This window comes from Plasmodium inui (genome assembly GCF_000524495.1).
Source record: "Plasmodium inui San Antonio 1 unplaced genomic scaffold supercont1.1, whole genome shotgun sequence".
Taxonomy (NCBI): Eukaryota; Apicomplexa; class Aconoidasida; order Haemosporida; family Plasmodiidae; genus Plasmodium; species Plasmodium inui.
The window spans coordinates 1,337,183-1,359,657 of NW_008481835.1; the positions used below are offsets into that span (position 1 = coordinate 1,337,183).

General features: G+C 44.2%; 5 protein-coding genes across 5 annotated transcripts in view; 4 read left to right on the forward strand and 1 right to left on the reverse strand.

Moving 5' to 3' along the window:
• The window catches only part of C922_00305 (hypothetical protein), a gene marked incomplete at both ends in the record, with an annotated part of 3,057 nt that extends 2,538 nt beyond the window's left edge, over positions 1-519 (forward strand). The window contains one exon of the mRNA XM_008815922.1: positions 7-519. Within this exon, the coding sequence (XP_008814144.1) occupies positions 7-519 (513 nt within the window). The remainder of the gene's footprint in view (positions 1-6) is intronic.
• Positions 520-3,956: 3,437 nt separating this feature from the next.
• Positions 3,957-8,480, forward strand: C922_00306 (hypothetical protein; the record flags this gene model as incomplete). Its single annotated transcript, XM_008815923.1, has 1 exon — positions 3,957-8,480. One exon carries the CDS (start codon positions 3,957-3,959, stop codon positions 8,478-8,480), a length of 4,524 nt encoding a protein of 1,507 aa, XP_008814145.1.
• A 1,186-nt stretch (positions 8,481-9,666) lies between these two features.
• C922_00307 (hypothetical protein) lies at positions 9,667-15,827 on the forward strand (the record flags this gene model as incomplete). The annotated part of the gene is made up of 14 exons (XM_008815924.1): positions 9,667-9,735; positions 9,928-10,068; positions 10,250-10,391; positions 10,603-10,757; positions 10,986-11,125; positions 11,290-11,359; positions 11,594-11,671; positions 11,932-12,062; positions 12,230-12,293; positions 12,480-12,542; positions 12,710-12,753; positions 12,889-12,967; positions 13,138-15,080; positions 15,296-15,827. The coding sequence occupies 14 exons, from the start codon at positions 9,667-9,669 to the stop codon at positions 15,825-15,827; spliced, it is 3,651 nt and encodes a 1,216-aa protein (XP_008814146.1).
• A 394-nt stretch (positions 15,828-16,221) lies between these two features.
• On the reverse strand, positions 16,222-16,908 carry C922_00308 (hypothetical protein; the record flags this gene model as incomplete). Its single annotated transcript, XM_008815925.1, has 1 exon — positions 16,222-16,908. One exon carries the CDS (start codon positions 16,906-16,908, stop codon positions 16,222-16,224), a length of 687 nt encoding a protein of 228 aa, XP_008814147.1.
• A 551-nt stretch (positions 16,909-17,459) lies between these two features.
• On the forward strand, positions 17,460-22,032 carry C922_00309 (hypothetical protein; the record flags this gene model as incomplete). Its single annotated transcript, XM_008815926.1, has 2 exons — positions 17,460-17,610; positions 18,236-22,032. The coding sequence occupies 2 exons, from the start codon at positions 17,460-17,462 to the stop codon at positions 22,030-22,032; spliced, it is 3,948 nt and encodes a 1,315-aa protein (XP_008814148.1).
• Between the last annotated feature and the right edge of the window lie 443 nt (positions 22,033-22,475).

A 22,475-nucleotide genomic window follows, 5' to 3' on the forward strand; every position in this document is an offset into this window, starting at 1 on the left:
AAGAAGGCTAACCTGTCTGATGAGGCAAAGAAGGCTAACCTGTCTGATGAGGCAAAGAAGGCTAACCTGTCTGATGAGGCAAAGAAGGCTAACCTGTCTGACGAGGCGAAGAAGGCTAACCTGTCTGACGAAATAATCTCCGCCGACTTCGTCGACGAAGAGGGCCTCATCTTTAACGACCGCTGGCGATTCAACTACGGATTAAAGTTCTCCTTTAACGAGGTGGACTACCACCTAGCATATCACCATTACAAAAGCATTATTTCGTACTACCCCAACAACTTTTACGTCATTCAAACCATATCACACGCCTGCTACAATTTAGGCTTCATGCATTATTACGGCATAGGGGTGGCTAAGAATATTCAGAAGGCTCTAGTCTATTTCAATTCCTCCATTAAAATTTACCCCACACATAAGACCCCCTCCGTTTTGTTTGTCCTCTATATAAAATTTAACAAACATCTGTATAACTTCAAGAAGAAGTTTCAGCACCTCAAGGGCTTCCTGCCCCTCTAAAATGGGGGAACCCCCCATCCCCCCACAAAAAAAAAAAGGGAGAAACACCACGAGGTTTCTAAAGGAGAGAAGAGACAAAATGGGCAACGGCACAAAAACTTCCGACAATGAGTATCCCATTGATGCCCCTCTTCCCATATGCAATTCAATTTGTCGCTATTTTTTTGCGAAAAAAAAGAGAAGCCTAAAATTAGCCTGTGTTGTCACCTCTCCATTGCGCGAATTCGAACCTGTTTATGAGAGCACAGTTTAACCGTCGCAACGGGTTCCCATTTTGCATAGCGAAGGCAGGAACGAAAAAGAAGAAGCGAAAAAATTAGTGATATATTTAGAGACAACATGCACCAAGGGAGCCACCTCCCTGCGCATTTTATTAGTACAACTTCTTTGTCTTTTTTTTTTTTTCTTTTTTTTCTTTATCCCCATTTGAGCATCTTTGAGTTGTTCATAGGTATTTCCTCGTCTTTTCATTTTGCACCTATATGTTGACCCATTTTTTAGCATATAAATTTTACCTTGTGGAAAAATAGTACACCTCCGCGAGAAGAAGAACAAATGAAGCGAGGGCAGGTTATAGACCAACCCCATCCTCCTTTACTGTTTTGGAACGGTTTTGCAAATAAGGGAGAAGAGGGTAGAAGACCCTACAGGTGTGCAGATAACCCCAAATGTTGGATAAGGATATGTTTTACTCGGCGTAGGAATCGACAGATCCATTCGGAGGGGGGTAAAACTGGCTATACTTGAATCACATGCACAGGTGATTGGCCAAAAGACGTGAAGTGGCACGCGAAAAAATGAGCAACGTCCCAGTTAGACATATTTTTTGGCAACATATTTGCAATCAAACATATTAGTGGTTCCTTTGTCCTTTTTTTTCTCTTTGCTTTTTGTTCACCCAACGAGTATTCCGTGCTGGTGAATGTACAACCATAACGCGGCACGTAAACTGTCGGGGGTGCTGTCTCTTCTTTGTTGCGTGCCAATTTGTAAAAAAGGCGAACCTGCAATATTGTATGAACAACAAGAGTTTCTCTCCCTTTGGGGAAACGATTTTCAAATAGAGTCGCTGGAACGGAATGTTATTGTATGTAGAAGGGCATGCGCATATGTACTACCCAAAGACACGCTGTATATTTATGCGGCGCGTCCTGGCATTTGGCTCGCACTGTAACGAGATATCCATTTCTTTTCTTTTTTGCGCTGAGGTTGATTACAAAATTAGAATTTGGCATGCACGCATTTCTGGTTTAAAAGGTAACAAGTTTGACAATTAACCCATTTGGTTGTTTTAATTTTTGCGATTTTTTCTAATTTCTCTACTTTTGTGATACTTTTAATCGTTTCGTTGTTTTTTCTTCATTTTTTCCTCATTTTTTTCTCGCTTTTTTTTTAATTTTTTTCCTCGGTTTTTCTTTATTTTTTTTCGTTTTTTTTTTTTTTGTTCTGAGGAGTAAATATATTTCTAATGTGGCAAAATAGCAAATAAGACAATAGAGGCACGAACAAATTTTAAAAATTACCCAACTTTTTTGGGATCTAAACAATAGTAGTAAAAGGTAGCATATATTGAATTACTTGCAAGGAGGATAAAATGAGAAGAAATATATATTTGCTAAAAAAAGAGAACTTTTGTGTACTACATATATTTATATAATTGTATTGGCAAAGGTGTGATGCACGAAAAATGAAAAATGCGCTTTTTTTTTTAATTAGAGAAGAGAAATGTTAAAACAAGGGAAACGCAATGGTATATATATACGTCTAGTACCATATCTTATGACATTATTTATTTTATTATTTTTCTGCATTTTCTCATTATTTTATTGCTATTTATTTATTTGTTTATTTGTTTATTTATCTGTTTATTTATTTGTTTATTTTATTTTTTTTTTTTTTCGGAAGGTTAATGCCGCTAAAGAAATAGAGAAAAATTCTTTAACGCAAAGATTATGCTTTTTTAACAAAGGCAAAGTTGGGCAAAAAAATAATGTGCGTTATAAATAATACGTATGATGGAGCGTATGGACGTGCTTATATGAATGTACCTGTATGCGTGCTTACTCAAGATAATTCCTTTTCGCAGGGGAGTTAGCGCATATCCCTCTTTGCACTTGCTCACTTTAACGCATTCAATCCTTTCCTTTTTTATTTTATAGAGTAGTTGTCGACAAAACATTGCGCAAAGGCCGTTTCGCGAAGCATCCAAAATTCATTTGTTGGGTAACTCCACACTCTGCATGATGTGTAAATAGATATGTATACATTTGTGACGCACATATGTACATATATGGATACATATATATACATTCAATGTGCCCGTTTAAAATTTCCCCACTTTCATTAATCCATAAGCGTATATTACGTATGGGGGGGTCGTATAATACAGAAACGCTCGCCATACACACCACGTTCGCGAGCGTAGCCCTTTGTACATGCCACTGAGGGACATGTACCCACACGTTTTCGCTTTTTTATTTGTACACCCTTGCACATGTCCGTGCATATTTTTACCTTTAACTCCGCGCACACGAATTTGGCGAGTCTCGTGCAGACGGGGAAAACACGCACAAGTTGGTCGTCCGTACGAACATGTAGCATAGCGCAGTGCAATACATGACATGGCGCATACAAGTGTACATTTTTCCTAATTGGGTAAAATGCACTGCAACGGTAAAGTAAGCCGCTCGGCATCCAGTAGCGACAAAGACACTATAAGAGTCTAACAAACCACATAAACGAAACGAACCAAGTAAGCACATCAAAAATTCTGAACGGAATTAAGCAAAAAAAAACGCGCCGAGGAATATTGCTAAGGGAGAGAAAGAAATGAAAATTAAATAAACCAACAAGCCAACAAAGGAACAAGCCAATAAACGAACAAGCCAACAAACCGACAAACCAACAAATCAACAGACCATGAAACAGATGAACAAAATAAAGTAAAAAAAAAAAAACGAAACAAAGATACACGCACATGCGAACACATACAATTTGCATAATTATGCAAAAAGCAAAGCAAAGCTGAGTTAAACAGGGTTACCTAAAACATGCCGATTGAAGCGCACACAACAACTGAGCGGCGTAAAAATTAAAACGAACAAAAGGAGCGCATCGAGCACACTCGCCGAAGGGGCCAAACGCTCAAAACGCCAGAGCCACGAAACACGCCTAATAGGCAAAAGGGGGCTAAGTGGGGTCAAGCAAACTTTGGACCTTTAGCCGAAGAAATGAACACCGGTTAGGGATGCCCAAGCGTAGCTGCTCATCTCCACGCAACTGTACTGCAATAAGCTCCACTCACTTGCAGTAAACCCGAGTCAGCTTTGCAGAACCATCGTTGCTGCGAATGGGATACGTAAGCCCAATGAGCTAGCTTTTTTTTTTTTTTTTTTTTGCCTGACCCATTCATACATTTTTCAGTATAATGAAAATCAATGGCTACTATCGAAAAAAGTAACCAAAGAGGAGAACACGAAACAGAGGCCTTTTATAAAAATGAAAGAAAGGGTAAGACTAACAAAATAGAATCTTCTCATGTGAATGAAGAAAAAAAAGAAGTAGAAATCGGAAGTTTCCACAATGTAGAAAATAAAAGTGAAAATAACGCAGAGATTTTTGGCATAAGCGTAAGCAAAAATGAAATGGACATGAACAATAATAATTTACCTAACCCTGTCATGAAAAGGAATGTGGACATGGAAAAGCCGGAAAGGAAAAGCGGTCTGATAAAAAATAAAAGCAGCTGGGAAACGGAGGAGGAAAATCTCCTGCATGATGAAGCCAATTTGTCCGATGAAGGGGAAGAAGTAGAGGAAGAAAATGTGATTGAGAAAGACCTCATACTTCAGCGATATAAACATGGCACCAACATATTTGTCAACCTCGGCGGTGCAAAAAATAGGTGCATCCTGGTTGACTTCTACTCGGAATGTTTAAATAAATATAAAAATGAATGCAACTTTGTGTATTACCAAAGCTACAACAGTAGTAGTAACATAATAATTAGCGAAAATGTTGACATGATGAGACATGTTCCCAGCACACATTTTTCATGTGAAAATATGGAGAGCATGGGAAACATGCCCATTTCTAATGACAAAACGACAATGGTGAAAGGGAAAAATGCTCCAAAAAATTTTAGCAGCATAGGAATGGGGGTAGGTACCTCCGTAGTGCCTGGTGAAGATTTTAAAAATTTTAACCTCCAAAAAAAGAAGCAAGAGTCGTTAGACCCTTTGTTAAAGTGTATAAACTCGTTGTCGGATAGGATAAACCTTCAGCATTTAGTTGGAGACCCAACAACGTATTTCAAAGTTGGAGGGGGGGACATGTTCTACGACATTAACGATCCATTTTTGGATGACGAAGAAATGTATAAAGAATTGAACAAGACAAAAAATGAAATCATTCTCACCAGACAGATAGAAGATGAATACAGTGTGTGGAGTGCGGACATGTCCGACGATTATGTGGACATAAACCCGGACTCCTTCATCTCGTTTTACAGCTCCAAGTGTAAGTACGTCTATTCTGGCGATGAAAAGGGGGAAGAGAATAAAACTAAATGGTGCACGAGCGAGGTGAAGAAGGGCAAGGAAAAAAGGGGCGACCAGTATTTCTGCAAACACGGTGATAAGTACAAGCGGTACGATTCATCTAGCTCTTCCTGCTCTGACTCGTCTGATGAGAGTGTCATAGAGTTAAACCAGTCCCACATGGGCATAATGAATTATCAGAAAAATATAGGAAATTTTATTATATATTCATCAAGTGAGGAAGACGTCGAAGCATCCTCGTCCGAAGACGAAAATGGCGAAGACGCAGAAGAGTCCGAAGGGTCTGAAGAGGACATCATATTCAACCCCTTTGCCTGGAAAAAGTTCCAAAGGCACATTCCCCCAGAATTTTTCAATTCCTTCGAAAAATTAGAAAAGGAATTGGATGCTCTCCCCCTGGAGGTTAACATAGAAGATATACAAGCCATCATAAAGGGGAACATTCACAGCATATTTGTCCAAGTCAAAAATAAACAAAAGAACATGCTTAACCATTTTGACAAAACGTTAGACGATTACGTCGACATCGATATCAAACAGCTCAGGTGGCTCACAACCATTATGAATAAAACGTCCAACGTGCTTAACGATATAGATATTTGCAGAATCTGGTTCGAACACCTCTTCCACTACAACATTATGGTCTTCATTAATGGTGAGAAGGAGTTCGTTAGTAAGATAAAAAATTCGCAAATTTTTGAAAAAAATAATAAGACGCATTTGAATGGTATCTTGAAGGATATTTCTTCGTGGAGGTCCTTCCAGGAGTATAAGGAGAAGCTGGCTCGCCAGGGCGCATTGGGGACGGGCGCTACGATTGGGGGGGCCACGATTGGGAGTACCTCTGTCGGCATCGCCAACGCATCTGAGCGGGGCAGCCCCAATCGTGGCCCAAAGGGACCGAAAACGGGCTCCTCCCCCGGTCGAGGCGCGAGCAAAGCGGCCATCGATCGCAGCAAGAATGGCATTGCTCATGCGAAGCCCAGCTGCAAAGAAGCTCCGGAAAGTGAAAAATTGATAGACGCACGAGATGCAGGCAAGGAAAAGAAGAGCACCATGCTGGAGATGCAAGGCAAAGAAGAAGCCGCTAATCAAGCAAAGGATAAGGCATCTAACAATGTTCCCTTGAAAGCGGCGGATAGTCCCAAAAGTGTACCCCAGTACGAGGGGAACGTGGAATGTGTTTCTACTCCGCAGTCTGCTAAGGTCAGCGCGGTGAAGAAGGAACTAGTGGAAGGTGTAGGGGAAAGCGCAGGGGATGCCGCAGGGGAAGCCACAGGGGAAGGAGGTGTCAAGGTCAAATTAGTCAACATAAAGAATGAGCACGCGGAAGGAAACTGCGACAGTGTGTCTATGCACTTTTCGAATAATAGCACCATCGAGCAGATGGACGAGGTGAAGGTGGCGGGCAGTGACTACAGTTGTGCGCAAAACAGTGGCCTGTCGAAAAAGGAGTGCGCCGGGGAGAATGGCAAGGAGGCGGCACCAATAGAGGCACAAGTAGAGGCACCAGTAGAGGCACCAGTAGAAGCACTCGCAGATGCAACAATAGATGCACCAGTAGACGCAACAGTAGAGCCCACCATAGTAGCCGCCGACCCCCCATTGACAGAGCAGCATGGAGAGAAAACCAAGGGATCCGGCCAAAACAGCGAAAGCTATACGGACCTCGAACCGGATGGTCCCAAGGCGAGCAAAAGTGCCAACCGCAATGGCGGACAGAAGGAAGAAGAGTACCAAGTGTTGGAAATATTTTTTCAAAAATTTGTAGACATTTCGTACGACATTTTAAATTACGTAAAAATGTTTATTAAGCAAAAGTGCTTCCTAAAAGATATGATATCAGCAGGATTTGAAGCTCTGGTGGAGAAGCACAATAAGCATTTTGTGAAATTACCCCACATGACGGTGTCCGAAATATTGACTAACCTGTTTAACTTCCGGTACAAGACCAGCATCATTATTGCTCCTGATTACGTAGAGGCGCTGGTAGAGTTTTATCAGAACAAATACAAAGTGGACATATCATATGATAAATCCAGATATAAGAAGGTTTTTCTTTTTGACACCAACGAAATGCACAAATTGAATAATGCCTATTATAGAAGTCGAAACAGTGCCAAGGGGGGAGGCGTGGTTACTGATCAGCAACATGGTAAAGAGGGGACGAAAGGCAAATTGGGAGGGAAAGGCCAGTTGCAGGATAAAGGCAACAACAAAAAAGGGGGAGGCCTTGGGAGCAATGGGAGTATGGCCAGTAATGACTTGCTGCTGGTCCATTCAAAGGGGAGTAGCCAAAATGCAGGCAATAAGAAGCAGGGGGGGGGTGGAAAAAATGGCCAATCAAGTATGAACAGTGCCATGGGAATGAAAAGCAAGGCAAGCAGCACCACCGCCATTGACATTACAACATCAGGTGCATCAACAGGTGGGGGTAATGATAAAGTGCCAACCAAGAAGAGACGAAGTGACTCGATTAAACACAGCCTCACCAAGGAGACAAACTCTCTGACGAAAAAGAAACAGAACAAAATGCCATCCAACGATTTGTCCAAAAAGAATTCGGACAAGAAGAAAAGCAACAAAAATGAGAAGAAGATGGGCACCGCCACGCACATAATTATTTGTTCCGATGAGGAGAGTCAGGAGAAAAACTCCCCTAGTATACAACACCAGGTGATGACAAAAATGGCTAACCAGAGAGACAAAAGCAAAGGCGAATTCCGAAACATCAGCATGTTGATAGAGGACATAACGAAGAAGAAGTGCAGCACGAGTAATAGCTCCGTGGGAAGCATAAAGATCAACCGCAAGGTTGGCCAGGACCAGCGCAGGGCCATCGGCAGCAACAGTTATGTTGGTCAGCCGAAGGGCAGCCTGTCTAGCATGCCGAGTATGCAGAGCAATCCGAGTATGTCCAACGCGGTCAGCAGGGTCAGCAACGGTCAGAGCCCCCCACAAGGCCTCTCGCACAGCACCCTACCGAGAAACAACAAGTTGCAAACCGTTAGCAGCATTTTTAGTAACTACGCCTCGAATCACCACAACAGCATGAACAGCATGAACAACGTGAAAAACGTGAACAGCGTGAAAAACATCAACAGCATTCACAGCAGCAGCAGCATTTGCAGCGCGCAGAGGAAGAGAGCCACGGAAGAAAACCTCCTCATTATTCCGGACGAGCAGAAAAACCTAAATTCAAACGTCCTCAACGAAAAAATGAAACTGTATAAGAAAAGGAAAATGAAAAATGATCCTCCATGTGGAAAACAAAACGCAAAAACGAACATACTAAAGCTTAACAAGGTGAACGAAAAAATGAAGGGGAAAGTTTTGCACTCAAATGATAAGTGTGCAGTGTATAAATGTATTAACATCGATACGTCTGATGAAAACAAGTGATTTTTTTTCTTCTTCTTCTTTCTTTTTTTGGCGTGATGGAATGGTTGAGCGACGTTTTTTTTTCCATTCCGTGTGTATGCCCTATGCTCCTGCGAAGTAGCGCGCTGTAGTTCTGGAACGTCCCTAACAGCCGACTCAGTAGGGAGATGAGGAGAGTGCTTGGCCTCAAGACAGCTATTTAGCTATTTTTGTGTTTCCCCCTAAGGCGCTGAGCGATCATCCCTAAACGGTTAGGCATCTCCTCACGCATGAGTGCTTGTGCGTTTACCTGGCCTTTTTTGTAAGTTCCTTCCTTTTTTTTTGTTTTCTCATGGGTGTACGTGCATGCGTATGTGCGTGTATGTATCCATCCGTATGTGTGTTATCCATATGTATATACTTACGCGCGTGGGCTGCTGCACGTGGGCTGCTACGCGTCGGCTGCTACGCAAGTGTCTGTCTTGAGGACCCCCTGCGGAGTGCGCACCTACTTGCTGCAACTTATAACCTTAAACCCTTTCCACTTGGTGCGCGTGCGAGCATATTCATGTATGCGCATATGTGTATTTGTTTATCCGCCCCCTTGCGCCTTGGCGTTCGCTGGCTTCAACATGTCCGTATGCGTGCCCATTGCGTGGCCACTTCATGCCCATATCCGTGCCTCTCCTTTTCTACTACACGTTTGCCACGCGCTGATTCTGTGTCTGCGTCCTTGCTGTGTAAACAACCGCGTTTTTTTCACTTTGTGTCTCTTCGCTGCATTTTGTTGTTTTTTTACTGCGTCGTTTTTTTTCCGTTTTTTTGCCATTTTTCTGCCATTTTTCTGCCATTTTTCTGCCGTCTTTTTGCCGTCTTTTTTTTGCACATTGAGAAACCTCGCCTAATTAGCTAAAATCAATACGCCGTTATTGTGTAGTAGTGGAAATTTGGGAAAAAAAAAAAAAGAGTAGGGACGGACAGGCACAGCGTCAGTGGTGGAGAACACTTCTGACTGAAAATTCGCGGGCAAGTACTCAATCGGTTGTCCCACTTAGGTCGTGTGAACGCAGGGAAGGAAAAGTGATGCAGTGGCGCTAGCTCAGGGGGGAGAGCCATCTATACATGCAGTTATGTAATTGCCTTCCTACGCATTAGGGACTTCTACACCTGAGTAACTACCCACATTTGAACCCCCTAAGTAGTACGGCCATCCATCACACTGCGCAGAATGATATTTAAAGAAATTATGACCGACCTCACCGAGTTGGCGCACTTGAAACAGTTGTGCAAAAAGAAGGTATGCGGCAAGCTGCAATCGGGAAGCGGCCATCGGGTTGCTGGGCAGGGTGTCCGCCGGTGTGTGTAGATTACGCCGCTTTTTCTTTTCTTCTACCGTTGCTACAATATAGGGCATCCAACACATATATGTTGGTGCGCGCGCCTTTTTTTTTTTTTTTTTTACTTCCCCGTAATGTGACCCCTTCGGAAGACGGAGCTTCTATCCACCCTGCAGTCATGCAAGGCAAAAGAATATGAGGAGATATGGCTCCTCTTGCACAAAGCATTGGAGGAGCGCACCCCTCCAGACAAGCTGCTTTACGACGCGAAGAATTCGACTTTGCTCTTTAGGGTACTATGGCAATTCTGCACAGTGGCGTTCAGCAGTATATTGTGGCAAGTCTGTCCTTAACACCCTCATGAGGGTGACAAAGACGCACTTGCAACAGCTGTTCCTCCGCCTTTGCCATTTCACCTTTCCCATTTCACCTTTCCCATTTCACCTTTCCCATTTCGCCGCTCCCACTTTGAAGGAAGAAAATGACAGGCAGTATCTACTCACCTGCATCAATTTTATATGTATATATTTACAACACTTGGCTAATAGTGACAAGAAGAGGAAGAAGCACATCAAATTGGATGCCAATTTTTACACCCTTTTTTATAAGCTCAGTGGTTAGTATGGATGGGGGAGGGGTTAGACCTGCACAGGATTAGTCCCACGTGCAGAACCGTCTTTGTGGCCTGGCTATCGGCATAGGCAGGTGTCTTCTCACGGAGCAGTTACTTCTGCGTAGTCACACGGAACAGTCACACGGCAAAGTTACACCACAAAGTCACATGGGGGGGCTGCCCCATGCCGCTAACCCATCGCGCTCACCTACAGAGGTCCAATTCATGCTAAGCGACAGAGAAGTGCGCATGTCCTTTGGGAAATGCTTATTCCAGTTATGCGAACTGAACTTAGAAGAAAATGAATTTTCAGAGCACGTGAAAGTGAACCTATTGATATTTCTCTTGTGGAAGACGTGTTCGTCGGAGGTAAACATAGACAGGGAGTGGCAGAGTTTCTGTTTGGAGAGTACACCCTGCTGAGCTGTGGCCACTCCCGTGTGTACAGCATTGTCTCGTCCTTCCCCCCTCCACTGCCTCACCCCCTCCACTGCTTCACCCACTCCACTGCTTCACCCACTCCACTGCTTCACTCACTCCACTGCTTCACTCACTCCACTGCTTCACTCACTCCACTGCTTCACATCCAACAAGCAGGGCAAAAGCGCAGACGTCACTAAACTCAAAAAGAACAAAGACCTGTGTAAATATATAAAATGGGGAGTTCCAGAAAAATCCACTAACTCGTTTTATCTGCTCTGTTCTTACTCACTGAATCTGCCCAAGTTTTATGCACAGTAAGGGAGTGAGATCAGACACCCTGTGGGTATGGTGGGGTGCTGATTAGCAACTATGTTGGGAGAAAAGACGTGACTATATGTCATCCCCCATCCAGTGTGAACAAGCTGAATGGAAAATAAAATTATTCCCCTGGGCTTTTTTATTCCCACTCTTTACTCAGCCCCGATGGGAAATTCTTTCTGGCACACGTTTGGTCTCAACACGAAAGTATAGCGTCTCACCTTTTTCACGTAATAGAAAAAAAAGAAAAAAAAAGGGGCACACGGGGCAAACGGGGAAAAGCCGCTTTGCAGTTTGACACCAATCGAAGGGCGTTGTCCCTTCTCATTTGCTAAGCAGTGCATCTAAGGGTAGTCGTCTCACCCCACGTGGGGTTACCTGCCCGATTGACATGCCACATTGATACGCCACATAGACATGCCACACGAACATGCCGGTCTGCTTCCCCCTCCGACTGCTGACAGAAATTCGTGCACAACACGGTACTCCTCACGCATGACAGCATCAGTCACTATTCACAGATTATCCATTCGACGTGGAAGGTATGAAATGACAAAGGAGGGTAGCCACCATCACCCCGGTGCACGCTAGTAGCGAGATGGGGAGAAGGCCTATGCAAACTTCACAGAATTGCGAACACATGTGCAGAATTCTGCCTTCTCTTGCACACTTATGCGTATCGGTTCAGCAAAGGGGCAGCTCCCTCCTATACACCTATGAGTGCACGTGATGGAGGCTGCCATTTGTTGGGTCACTGACTTTTCCGCCCTCCACCCCCTCTCCATCGCAACTTCCTCAACAGAACTGCGAAGGAATGATGAAAGAAACACTGGAGATGCAAATTGAGCACCTCGTCAACTTGGCCTTAAAGTGTCCCATTAAAGTCGCAGCACGATTCAGAAATGTTCTAAGTATATTCCACAACAATAAGGGGTAACGAAAAGAGGATGAAATCGTTTATGTTATTCCCATTTTAGAGTGATTACACTTTTCATGTGATGGGATATACGAGGTCGACTGTGCTTCCTTTTATCACATTGCCGTCTTCACTTTATTTTTGCCATGATTTGTTGGTATTGACCCCGCTTCATTTCGCCAAGGGACAAGAGCATCAACAATTTGATCTTCAAAATTTACGACCCCGTTATTTGGAGGAGCCTCATGGTAAGTGTCCCTGTGGGTAGGTAGTACTTAGAGACAACATTTTGGATGCCCTCCAAAAAAGGGGGATCATAAAACAGGCATACGCTATTGTGTATGCATAGACGAAAATCCACATGTCATGGATCAGAAGAAAAAAGAATATCTCCCCCGTGTGGATAACGCCCCCTTTCTGCAAAACTATTATAGTCGCCCAACTGGAAACTTCGCTTCAACGCCACGTGCATCTTTCAGCTGATTTTCCCCGTCGTGGTAATTGACAATTTGAACTTCATTTGGTGGAGAAATGCGAAGAGCGCATCACTTTAGCGTCAGTCTAGTGAGAATCTTCCTTCCGTTTCGCTAACCCCTTGGTGTATTCTTCATTTTTCCTTTTTTTTTTTTTTTTTTTTGTTACCCCTCCAACGGTACTAAATTAGGACCCCTGCATAAAGAACGTGAATTACCTAGCCTCGATGGAGAAGTGAGCTAAGAGGAGTGGACAGCTAAAGTGCAGACAGACATCACATGAGAGTGTTCCCCAATTGCTGCCTTCTCGTTAGGAGTTCACTGCATGCACATATTGACCCTCTCCACCCCCTGTCTTTATCTGCCCAAGAGCCTACCATGCCCTCTTGGACTTGGCTGAAGACGTGAACGCCTGCGTCCTGCAGGCCGTGGCCAAGTGCATATGTCATGTGAGCAGAAAGGAGAAAGAAAGAGTGGGACAGGAAAAGTGCATCATAAGGGTGCCAAAATGTGTCCCCACTGCATTACCGTCTCTGCAGCGGTGCCGCTTCTCAACGGAGCCCCGTTACACCTCCCCGTTACACCACTGCGTCACACTACCGTGCAAATGTCCATTCAGATCCTGAATGAACTGTGGGAAATAATCAGCGAACAGAAGAGATCCGCCCTCGTGGAAGTGCTGATCAACAAGCTACTAAGGGACAGACAATACGACAATGTGAAGGTGGAAGTCCTTCTTGGGTTCTGCGAAATGGCGAAAAATAAGAAGATACACAAACTGTTTGGAAAAATATTCCACAAAATAAAATACCTCATAAATGACAAGTCTCTACGAGTACGGAAAAATTGCATCGCCCTTATCCTCGAATTGAATAAACAATTAAATGAAAATCTCTCCAACCAAATCGACTTCACTGAATTGATGAAGCGTGTCACGAAAGATCTATTCACATACAACGTGCAGTTATGCATCAGGAAGTTGTCCTATGCAAAGTATGAACATCATGAGAGGGTAAAAAACAGAGAAATGTCTGAGTTCCTTAAGCTGTCTTGCAATTTAATTACTTATTCTATGTGGGAATGCTCCATAAAGGAGCAGGCAAAGAAATGCGTCAATCTATTAAATGATTACCCTGCGCTCATGATCTGCATCAGTAAATTCGCTACGAACATGGAATTGGTGCAGCGTTACAAGTTGGCTTCGGTCCTATTCGAAATTACCAACGTGAAGTTAGGGGAGGAAGGAAACTCCGTGCTTCTGACCGCGGGGAGCACTGGAAAGGGCAGAATTGGAGAGGGGTTCCTAGTGGGAGCTACCACAGGGACGATGCAGACCCCGCTGCGTGATGTGGGGAAGCTCCTGGACGACCCGGTCATCAACGGGAAGTATGTGAAGTACGCCTCCCTTCTCCTCTGCGTGGCGTACCTGTTGAAGCCGAAGAACGAGGAAGAAATGGAAATGTGCGGCTCGGAAAAAATGGAGAATTTCCTCAGAAGCAAATTTAAGGAGGATTACTTCCTCACCAGCATAGACACCCTAATGCAGCAGTTTTATTTCAAAATACTTAAATATGTTAATCTCAATCAGGAGGATTATGTGGGAATACACAGCTACGCTCGCAGGCAGTTACTCTCCCTCCACAGAGCTAAGAATGAACATGCGTGTCGAAAATTTATCCTCCCGTTATTTCACAAGTGGAGCTTACTTGAGTCGGTTGTCTCAGCACAGATGCACATCTTAAATGCCTCCATTGAGTTTGTCTTTTTACACACCTGTGCGGACCCGGAGTGGGGACTCGCCATGAAGGGAAGCCCCTTTCTTCACGCAGATGGAAACCATCCATTTGTGGAAAAAGCTGCGCTGGGTTATTTCGCTGACGGGGAGGAAGAACACCAGTGGGAGATACCCCAGTCAGAGGAGGGAAGTGAGATAAAAGTGCCCCCCTTGCATTGCGACAAGAAAGACGACCACGTGGAGGAAAATGAGAAGAAAAGAATTCACATAAATGACCAAAGGGAGAAAGAGAAAATTCACATAAGTGACGAAAAGGAGATCAATGCTCTCATTCTACTATCACTGATTGTTAAAAAGAAAAAATATCACAACATGTTATTTAAGTCCTTCCAAAGCATTATACACAACGTCATCTTCAAATTCAACTCGTATCTTCTGTCCCTATTTGACAAACTGACACAGAGCGATTTCCAGCTGCCTCCTCATTTTATTTCTCCTCACTATGAAGATAAGGGTGGATTCAATTTTGTACAATTGGTACTTCATGAGAAGGCTAAGATAAAAGGGTACTTCCATTTGTACATTTCGTTTTTCTTCCTTTGTTACACATCCAAGAAGAGCAACTTCCCGCATGACTGGGATACCTTAATTGACAACACTCTGCGGAGTATTCATCTGATCAGTTCTGTTAAGTTTAAAAACGAAATTGAAATTGTTACAAGTGGCAGTTTAGCAGGGATGACTGCTGTAGGAGAAGCGGCTGCGCAAGGAGATGCCCGGGTGGATGAATGGGCAACCTACACCAAGACGATCCTCCACTTCGTCATGTAATTATTTCCACTTTTGAGCGTTCCTTGGCTGTGCCCACTGCGATTAGCGGTCCAGAATTGTTGGGGCGAGGCGGCCTGCCTCACGTCAGCGCGTTTTTCAGAAGAGACAAGTACTTGCACATCCGTGTGGGTATACCCGATGTGGGAATTGCTCGAAGAGGTGATGACACTTTCCTCCTTTCTTTTTTACTTCTTTCTCCCTCCCGCTGCAGGCACTTCCTCGACATGGTCGAATTCACCGTCGCCATGAAGATGACACCGATAGAGGACCTCGACTTTAGCGACTTGGTGAAAAACGTCTTCATGTTTTACAAATGTTACGAACTCGTCCGGGGGGGGTTAAATGGTCAGCAAAAGCACCGCATAAGCGGCCACACGGAGGGAGGCGAACCGGGGCGCACCCTTCGCGACGTCTACCTCGAGGTGTGGACCAGAGTAAGCGAATTCCTCTTGTTCCTATTAAACTTCGATTATTTCGAAAAAAAAACCGAAATGAAGTTGTCAATCCTGTATCCATTTTTCCTATTTACGTACGAAGTTGTCCATAAGGAGCATATCGAACGGGTTATGAACAAATATGCAGCTTTAATTAAAGAGAGAGAAACCTTCTTCGGCTTTGTAAAAAATTACAAAAAAAATAACAGCATGGGGAGTTACATGAGAGAGAGTCAGGTGAATTACATTCAGGGCATCCTGGACAACATTTCGCTGCCCAAGGAGAAGGCAAAGAAGAGGTCCTCTTAAAATAAGCAGCCGTCTGGATGGGTGTGTCTGTCTTTCTGTGTGTGGCAAACTTATCCCGCTGTACGTACGTGCGTACATGTTTGCACGTCGTCCTGTGAGGACAATTCGATTTGGGATTTTATCCGCATGTTTTTTTTTCCTCCCCTCGAAGTGCCGTAGTTCACGTGATTTATATGGCACATACGCACGGGGGCACGTATAATCTGCACTAGACATTTTGGTAAACAATTTTTGAAAAATATTGTTTGGCACGATTTTTTGGGCGATCGTCTTGCTCGAACGGGTCCCCTCTTGCGCAAGAAAGGCGCACCAACTTGTTTATCCTGTCCATAAAATAAATGGCACGTCACGAAAAATGGCACGTCACAAAGAATGGGACGTCATGAAAAGCCGATCAACTCAAACTTAGTTTCCTATTTTTTATTAGTACGATCATCTCTAGAAGAGCCTCCCGTGCCCGCGTAAGCTTGTTGAGCTTATTCGTCTGTATTTGTCTCTCAATCATGGCAATGTTCCTTTCATAGATTTTTTTTTTTATTATAAATTCTGCGACGCTGTCGTCTGGGGGCTCATCCGAGTGCTCGCCGCTTCCGCTGTCGAAGCTTCTGCACAGGAGGCTCAAGTCATCGCTCCAGCTGGCTCCTTCGGGATGGCTGTCCTCGCGGAGGAAGCTTTTCTCGGTGTCGTAGCTATTCTGGGGGTCGTAGCTTCTCACCGTGTCGTAGCTTTTCTCCGGATCGTAGCTTCTCTCGGGGTCGTAGCTGTTCTCACGTCTGCAGTTATTCCCATCGCCCATATCTCCATCATCGGCATTTTCGATGGGCATCCCCTCTATCAAATGATCGACTAAGTCGTTCCTTATACCGTCGCTGAGCTCATCTCGCCCCCTCCCTTTTGAGGAGTCTGAATTGTTTCCCCGCAAATTTTCACTCGTGACTTTGTGGAGCTCTGGGTGTTTATTCCCTTTTGAGAAGCCACCCCTAGCCTTAGTCCTTTTACCTTTCCCCTCACAATGGCTATCATTGTTGCGGTTACCGATGTTACCACTGCCATGTGTATTTTCCTTCAGCTTATGTTCCATTTTGGCGCGTTAAACAGTAAAAAGGAGCATTTTTTTGTGTACAGTTTGTCGATTGGCAGTTCGCATGACAGATGGGATGACACCTCGCAACGTCTCATTTATGCTGCCGTGTGATATCAGTTCGTCTGCTTGTCCAGGAGAGGTACACGAGAAGCCAATTCGGGGGCATTCAACTGGCGCAATTTTGCTTTACTTTTATGTTGGCCTCCTTATCCTGCCAAGCAATCCTCAGCAGGGGTATTTTCATTGCTCCTTTGAAGAAATCACAGCAAATGTGTCATACTTTCATAATCGTAAATTTCTCGCCTTTTTCTTCTTTTTTTCTCAAAATCGACTCTCTTGTATGGCTATTTCTAAATTTGGGACTGCCCTTGTGGGAAATTAAAATTGGGGAACACTGCAAAGGAAGTGGGAACCGACACGGATTTAAGCGGGCAAGAAAATATGCGTAGGAGGCAGGAGAAAAAAAAAAAAAACAGATAAAAAGAGTAAGAAGCAGGTAAAAAAAAGCAGATACAACTTTGCCATATGAACAAACAAAAAGGTACTAAATGCGGAGGGGTAAAACGAAAGAACAAATTTACATTGCCGCAAATGGCGCCTTTCTAAATTACAACGGCGCAGCTTCGACTGAAGAGTTGACTTACAAAAACGACTGTCAGATCTGCCCACTACATAACCGTACGGGGGCTCAAGATGAAAGTACGTTTTCGCAAACGGTAAAAATTTACCTGAACGGTTCAGGCGAAATGGTAAAAGGGTACATTTTGTCGCTCTGCGAAGAAGAAGTGGCTTTTCGTATCACCATTCGGCTGAACCGTTTTGATGCGGTTTTACTGACATTAATGCCGCGATCTTTGCTGCCACATTTGACGCCACGTCTGTTCTGTATTATCGATGGAGATCCAAAGACCCGCGTAAAAGCAACGTCGAAGGCAAAACATACGCAGTTGCGGGAGAGCCAATTTCTTTGCAACTCCAGTTGACTTAGCATTCCGGATTGGCTGGCATAAGCATGCAATCCACCCCCCGCCCTCCGCATTTATTTCTTCAATCGAACGATGGTGAAGTCCTACGACAGATACGAATTCGAGGACTGCTTCGGCATTGTCAACTCGAAGCTTTCAAACTGCGTTTTCCTGAACTATAGCAGCATTTTGTCAGGCAAGTGGGAATAACTGAGAAGTCGGGCTGGTCAGCCGATATGCCACAAGCGTGCTCAGCGAACCGCCTCGCATGCTTGATAACATAAGCAACAGTCCGCCGCTTCCCAAATGACTGTTCATTTTTCTTTTTTTTTTTTTCTCCCCCCACTACCACACCACAGGACATGATGAATGTGTAGGCCTATGGAATATCCACGAGAAGGAAATAAAGAAGAAACTCACAGTGCCCTTCACAGCTCCCTATTATTTTTTCTCCTACCACGTGACGCACATATGTGTAAATCCGAAGGATAAAAATATGATCGCGGTGGGGTATGTTAATGGATGCATCAAAGTGTTTGACGTCGAATCGAACAAAGTAACTTCGACTTTCTCAGGACATACATCAGCCATAAATAAATTGAAATTTAATGACGATGGGAGTTATCTCTGCTCATGTGGAAAGGACACCAATGTCATACTGTGGGATGTGGTGAACGATCAAGGGTTGTTTAAGTTGGAAGGACACACCAACGTCGTAAACGATATAGAGTTTCTCAAAAGGAGAAATAACTATGTGGATAATTTTGTTAATAATAATCTGCTCATCAGTGCATCGAAAGATTGTCTCATCAAAGTTTGGGATTTAAACATTCAGCTCTGTGTACAGACTGTTGTCGACTGTGAAGAAGAAATCACTTCCATCCTGATTAACGAAACGAACACGAGATTAATCGTCGCTTGCAATTCGGCCATAAAGGTGTACAAAATTGACATCCTTATTGGCGGCCACGACAAGTTTAGCAGCTCCTCCAAAGTGTACCTCAGCGTCTTAGCCTCTATTAAACGCGCAAGCAACAGTCGAGTACAAAATATGAAGATGATTTTTCTTGTTCAAAGTGAGACCCACTATGATGGTCTCGATATGCAAGAGGAGCGTCTGCTCTATGATGAGGATAGCGATAAAGATAGCCATAACCGTAACCATCGTGATGACGACATTTGGACCCATTTGGAGAAAGACCAAGCCCCAGACGGAGAGGCTGCTCAGAATAGCGACACTCCTAATGATGGGAACGCAAAGGGGAAGACAAAAAACCGGGATGATCACCTAAGTGAGAATTTGTCCCATGGGAAGAAACCCAATTCGGACGTCAAGCAGACCGATAAACACATTTTAAGTGTTATAAAGAAATCACTCAACACTTCGGTAAAATTGTGCAACCGAAGCAACTACTGCGCCGATGGGGACAACAACGGGATTCTACTCTGCTGTACAAATGTAAAAAAAATCGAGCTGTACAAAATAAACTCGGTGAAGAATCAGAAAAAATCAGAAAAAAATAGAAAAAAAAGAATCATAGAAAAATTGAAGAAGAAGAAAAAAGCCATTTTGAAAGAAGCCAGAAGGATCGAGAAGTTTAAAGGAACCCAACACATAGATTTTATCAACTTGATGGAGGAGGTGAGAAGTCTGGACGAAGAAATTGCTGTCCATGGGAAGTATCACTTCCACACAGCCAATGATGAGGTGAAGTTTCTCTTTTATTACAACTGCAAATTCAGGCTGCAGTACCTGGACCTGTATCGCAGGAGGAAGAGGGACTCCCATATCTACCTCCTCGCTGCGTACGTCACGAATCGTTTGAGCGTGTTCCAGGTGAACCTCTTCGACGTTTTGACTAAACGGGATGAGTTCGTCGTTAGGGAGGCTGACCCACAGGAGGGGGGTGACGCGGAAGAGCGCGGTGATGGGGAAGGTAATGATGACGAAAGGGGTGATGGCGAAGGAGATGATGACGAAAGGAGTGATGGGGAAGGTGATGATGGGGAAAGTGATGATGGGGAAGGTGATGATGGGGAAGGTGATGATGACGAAAGGAGTGATGGGGAAGATGATGATGACGAAGGAGATGATGACGAAGGCGATGATAGCAAAAGCGATGATGACGAAGCCGATAATGACGAAGGCGATGATGATGAATCCCACCAGGATCACGCCCCCAAGGGTGAATCCCGCGGCCACCTCAGCGCGCCTGCCAAGATTGTGGAGAAAAAGATATATGACTATTCCAAGTGCTTCAAGGAGACGTGCGAAATAAACAAGGGGCACAACAGCACGGTACAGTTTCTGAGCCTTTCCGAGAAGAACGAGCTGCTGGTCTCCATCTGCAAGAAGTACGTGAAGCTGTGGAGCATGCGAACCTTCCAGAATACCATCACCATCAATTTGGAGGGCTGCACGAATGCGCTGTTCTGTGAGGAGGACGACTATCTGCTCATTAGCGATGACGCTGGGTATATCTATCTGTACGAATTGAGGAACATTGAGGTGAGGCACTCGCACAAGGCCCACGCGAATGGGATCATCAGCATGTGCAAGAATGTGAGACAGAAGAATCGGTTTTTGTCCGTCGGGGAGGAGAGCTACTTGAAGGTGTTTGAGTTGTACTGGCGGGAGGGGGGCGCCGAATCGGGTGGTGAATCGAGTGGTCAATCCAGCGTTGAATCTAGCGATGGGGAGAGCGATGGAAGAGGCGAATTGGACGGAAGAGGACAACGCGGTGGAAGAGAGCAGAGGGAGGGCGCCCCACTGGGCAAAGCGGCTAGGAGAGCGAATAAGCGGCGGAAAATAAGCGGCTCGGGGGAAGCCCAATCTGCAGAATTACCGTCGGACGGGGAGGAGGAGACCGAAAAAAACACCGAAAAGAACAGCGACAAAACGACCCACCTCAGCTTCAACGAAGCGGACTGCTACAACCTAAGCGACAAAGTCAGCTGCGCAATTTATTCACCCAACGGAAAATACATCTGTGTGGGCTACCTGAACAATTTGATAGAAGTTCTCTATAGTGATACGCTAAAGCTGCACCTAACATTGTATGGGCACAGTCTGCCCATCACGTGCATGGATATATCGAAAGACAACACGGTGCTGGCATCGAGCTCAGCAGATAAATTTCTCTTCCTATGGAACATAGAATACGGAAGTATCATGAAGAGGATGCACACCAACTGTGATGTCGTCACAAAAGTGCATTTCTTTAACAAGAGCAATAATCTGATAAGTATATCTAGAGATGGGTTCATAAAGATGTGGGACGCAATAAAATTCCAGTGCATCTGTACCATGGATGGTAATTTTGGAGTGCTCACTTCGCTAGCTATAAATACAGAGGACAATTATTTCCTAACGTCAGGAACGCATCGAAGTATTAGATGCTGGACGAGAAGAGAAGATGATTTGATTTTCCTAGAAGAAGAAAGAGATAAAGAATTGAATCTGCAGATTGAGAAAGAGGCCGTCCGAAATGATTTATCCTATCCATCCTCTGTGGAAAAAAATGCTCTTCTAACCAAGGCCACTATTAAAACGATAGACACGATAAAATCATCGGAGAAGCTAATAGAGTATCTGGACATAATTGACGAGGAATTAACCCTAATGGATGTTTATTTTAAAAATTTAACAGAGTATGAAGAAGCTAAAAGGAAAAATGAACTTCCTGATTTTGTTCAGCCTCCAAATAAGGTGAAGCCCAGACCAGAACTGCTAAATAAAAATCCATTTGAGTTCATCATTGAGGTTATGTGCAACATTAAGAAGAACATTTTACATGAGGTGTTAATTTCATTGCCTTTTTCCTATGCCTATAAGTTACTTAATTATATCAAGACGTATCTGATGGCATTTTATTTCTTCCAGCGCATTCAAAATGATTATGGGCAATATAAAATCTGTGGAGAGTTCAGTTTCCACGTCGAGTATTCCATTAACGTCGTGCTGTCTATTGTGAATATTTATCGGAACCAATTCCTGTTTGACGTGAAATTTAGATTCCTTCTGTACGAATTGCATCAGCTCATCATTCCGCACCTGAGGAGGTCCCTTGACCAGTGTGCCTTCAACCAGAGCACCCTCAGCTTTCTGCTGCATGCGCTGGACGACGAGGAGGTGGATGCTGAAGGAGTGATGTAGCGGTGAAGTGGTGAGCGGCAATCGGTGATGTGGCAAGCGGCAATCGGTCAAGTGATAAACGCCCATAGGTGAAGCGCCGACGCCGAAATTCCCACACTACGAGGGTCTCCCCACGCAGTGTGGAAAAGAAGGGGGCTGTGGTGGGAAAGTTCTGGCCGGCCTCCGTACATGCCGCTTTTTTTTTTTTTTTTATTTTTTTTTATCCTTTTTTTTATTCTTTTTTTTATTCTTTTTTTCCCATTATTGCCCTCCAATTTGAAGTTATTTGAATTTGTTGCATGTAGCCAGATTGGCTGCCCGAAAAAATTTACTCCTGTTTAATAGCCCGTGGGGCGTATAATTTGGCCACACACGTTTTCGCGGTGAAGCTGCCACTTTGAGAGCATTTCCACCCACGGTGCAGCAATTTCGCGCGCCTATTCGCTAATCGTTAAGGGCGCACA